The 3,607-nt window shown below is 39.3% G+C and overlaps 1 protein-coding gene across 1 annotated transcript; it reads left to right on the top strand.

The window, feature by feature from the left end:
* Nucleotides 1-155: 155 nt before the first annotated feature.
* Nucleotides 156-3,607, top strand: LOC118339431 (E3 ubiquitin-protein ligase TRIM21-like; the record flags this gene model as incomplete). Its single annotated transcript, XM_035677049.1, is given in 2 exon segments — nucleotides 156-444; nucleotides 1,659-3,607. Coding segments are annotated over 2 exon segments (1,344 nt in total). The 3' UTR covers nucleotides 2,723-3,607.

The raw sequence follows: 3,607 nt of genomic DNA, 5'->3' as shown, positions 1-3,607 counted from the left end.
CAACAACTACGCTAATAGTAGTGAGTGATGGTGATGCAATGACTACTAGCCAATCAGTCAGAACAGGGAGGGTCATATGCGCTGTGCTGCCACTGCGAAAGTAATGCGTTCAGCTTGAAATCATCTGATTGAAAACTTTCTATTTTTTGTTGCAGGGAGCCAAAATGGGGAAAGCTACGGAGGAGCTCTGGAATATTCTGCAGGATGTAGGAGAAGATGAGTTTAAGCTTTTCAAGTGGTTCCTGAAGCAGGATTACATCCTGGAGGGTTTTACAGGCATCCCAGTGGCTTGGTTGGAGAAAGCAGACAGGCAGGACACAGTGGATCTAATGGTACAGAAATATCAGGGTCCTGGAGCTCTGAAGGTAACCTTGAAGGTTTTAGAAAAGATCTGCAGGAATGACCTGGTGCAGCGTTTGCAAAACTCCAGCTCGGGGGCAAAAGGTAACTGCTAACTCCTACTACAAAAGGGTTTTACATGCGTCTTGTAAATCAGTAAATTCATTATGGATTAAGTGCTTAAACAGTAATAAGGTTTTAATAATATCTAGAGAGATCCCCTATCTGTAGGATCAGCATATTTTATTGGATCAGTATCAGATAAAAGAAAACAGATCCTTTCTTTACTGTTTTAGTGTTTTGTTAAAATTGTTAAAATGACAAACGCCACTAATTAACGTTAATTCTGTGAGTAACTTTATAACAGCCCACAATGAAACGTTTCTGTTTGAGGTAGGGGTCGACCGATATGTTGTTTTCAGGGTCGATTTAGATACTGATTATCAGCAATCAGTGTAACTGATACCACATATTTGCAATTGATATACAATTGCAGTAATTAATGTCAATCTTAGTGTCAAAATTTATAATAAAGTGGTCTACATCAGTACAATTTGTATTTTACATGATTATTAAAATTTCCTCTTCTGCGGCACAGCAGTCATTACTTGTGACCTGTATCGAATTATATAGGGGCAAGATAATAAACAAAACTCCAGAGTGGTGACTGCGGACATCACAGCCAAAGTAGCATTTTTAAACTAATTAATTTAGTCAGCAATCTGGTTTTAAAAAACACAGATTCCAATATATGGAAAAAACGCTGACAGATCAGATCCGGTAATTGCCCTATCCCTGAGTTAAAGTGCGCTCTGCTGCCAGTGATGATACTCAAGACAAAGATCATTTGAGCAAAGAACTATTGTTGTTGTTGTTGTTGTTGTTGTTGAGTGTTTCTGAGGTTCCCTCAACTATAAAAGGGTGATACGCATTCTCTCTAGTAACTGAGTCACATTGTCAGGAGTCTTCCAGTTAAACTTTAATTTTTCATTTATATGTCAATAATTTAAGTTTATAAAATAGTTGAAACTGGACCTTCAGTATTTGGATTAGGTAGCACATAAAAGATAAAGTGGGCCAAATTTAGTTGACTGCGGTTGTTAGTTTGTGTTAAGTTTGATCAACATTTAGGTAAATATCTGCTCAGACTTGGTAACAGTAGATACCCAATATTTTATAACTCTCGGGATTGGGATTGGGATTGGGGGAAAAAAAACTCAACTGGACATTAGAATATGAATTTACACATGTAAACAAAACATCACAGAGAGGTATTCTGTAAGACTGATCAGATGTTTTTGTGTTCTTCCTCGTTTTAGATGTCACAAACCATGGATCTGTTCTCCTCAAAAGTGATTATGAAAGACAGAAGGCTGAGTTTGGGGCTAAAATTAAGCTGATGATCCGGGAGAGACAGATGAAGATCGGAGAAATCAGACACTCAGCAGAGCTCAGCAGCAAATCTGCAGACAGACATATTGCAGACAGTGAGCGGGTGTTTACTGCTTTGCTGCAGTCCGTCAAGACAAGTCTGGATACTCTCATCGAAGCCATTAATGAAAAGCGAAAAGAGACACTGAAACAGGCCAAAGAATTCATCCAAGAGCTGGAGCAGGAAATCTCCGAGCTGACAAAGAAAAGCACTAAGATGGAGGAGCTCTCACGTACTGAAGACCACCCCGACTTCCTGAATCGGTTCTCATCCCTGAATGCTATTCCAACCACCAAAAACTGGACAGAAGTCACCATTCCTCCGCCATCTTATGGGGGAAGCGTGGGTGCAGCTGTGAATCAGCTGGAGGAGACGCTCAGTAAACAGATGAAGAAGCTGATCGATAAGGCCAAGTTGAACAGGGTCCAGCAGTTTGCAAAGGATGTGACTTTAGATCCTAATACAGCAAATCCCTACCTCATTTTATCTGACGATGGGAAACAAGTTTACTGTGGTGGCATAAAACAAAATCTCCCAGACAACCTGGAAAGATTTAATACTGCTAGTAATGTTTTGGGAAAGCAGAGTTTCTCTTCGGGGAGATTTTACTACGAGGTTCAGGTTAAGGGGAAGACTTCCTGGGATTTAGGTGTCGTCAAAGAGTCAATTAACAGAAAGGGATCAATCACAGCGAGCCCCATGAACGGCTACTGGACTATATGTTTAAGGACTGGAATCGATGTAAAATATCAGCCGAAGAAGGTGGGCGTGTTTGTGGATTACGACAAAAGTTCAGTCTCCTTTTTTGACGTAGATTCTGCCGACATTATCCAAACCTTTAATGACTGTTCCTTCACTGAGAAACTCTACCCATTCTTCAGCCCCGGTCCTTGTCATGGTGGTAAAAACTCCACCCCTCTGATCATCTCTCCTGTCAGTTACAACGATTAGGTCGATTTGATCAACCATTCATTCAAAATGAACAAATTCAAGAATCAGCTGAAAAGGTTTTGGGGTTTGGTGGTTGTGCCACTGTCTGTTTGATGAAATGGAGTTACAGATGTGTGTGCTGCCTTGCTATGATTATCACAAATAGTTCAGGAAGTCTTTTCTGGTCCAGTATGCAACCTATACAGTGTGATGTAGAAACTTGAAGCCACCAGTGCACATCCACTGAGAATGGACATCTTGTGTCCAACAGGAAAATTTTAGAAAAATGTGCATATTCATAGATTATGGAATTGTTAACTAGGTAGAAGGAGTAGGAGAACATATAAGACACACATTGTTGTTCCAAGCAGATTATTTGTATATGTTGTAATATAAAAACAACTGGAGGGGGATCTTTTATATCTGTTCTATAAAAAAGAATATTAACCTCCCCCAACTTGTATATATTATTAATGTATTTTGTATGGTACCCTCTTTCTTCTATTATATTTTTCTATTCTTTTTTTCCTGAAATGTATTTTATTGTGAGGAAAATTCATGTATTTTGTATATTTATGGTATAATATCTACTCTTCCCCTGTAGCATTAAAGATGGAATAGTTTTTGTACTCATTATTTGAACCTAGTTCCCCAATTTACATGTCTCCATTTGATCTTCTCCACATGGTACTGTGCTGACATTGAGTAGATAACCTGAGCCAGAACCTTCCAGGTGCCGTTTGATATTTATAGTGCCCCCAACCTTGGACCTTAGAAATGGAAATGCAATATTTATGTCCAACGTTGTATGGTAGTATTATAGTTGCCATTATTGTGTAATGTGAACCTGTTGGATTCTCTGCTTATCAGCAACAAATCGGGTTGTAGGAGCCACATACCCGTCAA

The sequence above is a fragment of the Morone saxatilis genome, unplaced genomic scaffold (assembly GCF_004916995.1).
Source record: "Morone saxatilis isolate NCDOM2014 unplaced genomic scaffold, NCSU_SB_2.0 Contig10, whole genome shotgun sequence".
NCBI classification, from domain to species: domain Eukaryota; kingdom Metazoa; phylum Chordata; class Actinopteri; family Moronidae; genus Morone; species Morone saxatilis.
Note: the sequence above shows the minus strand (reverse complement) of the source record. Positions and strands in the feature narration are given on the sequence as shown.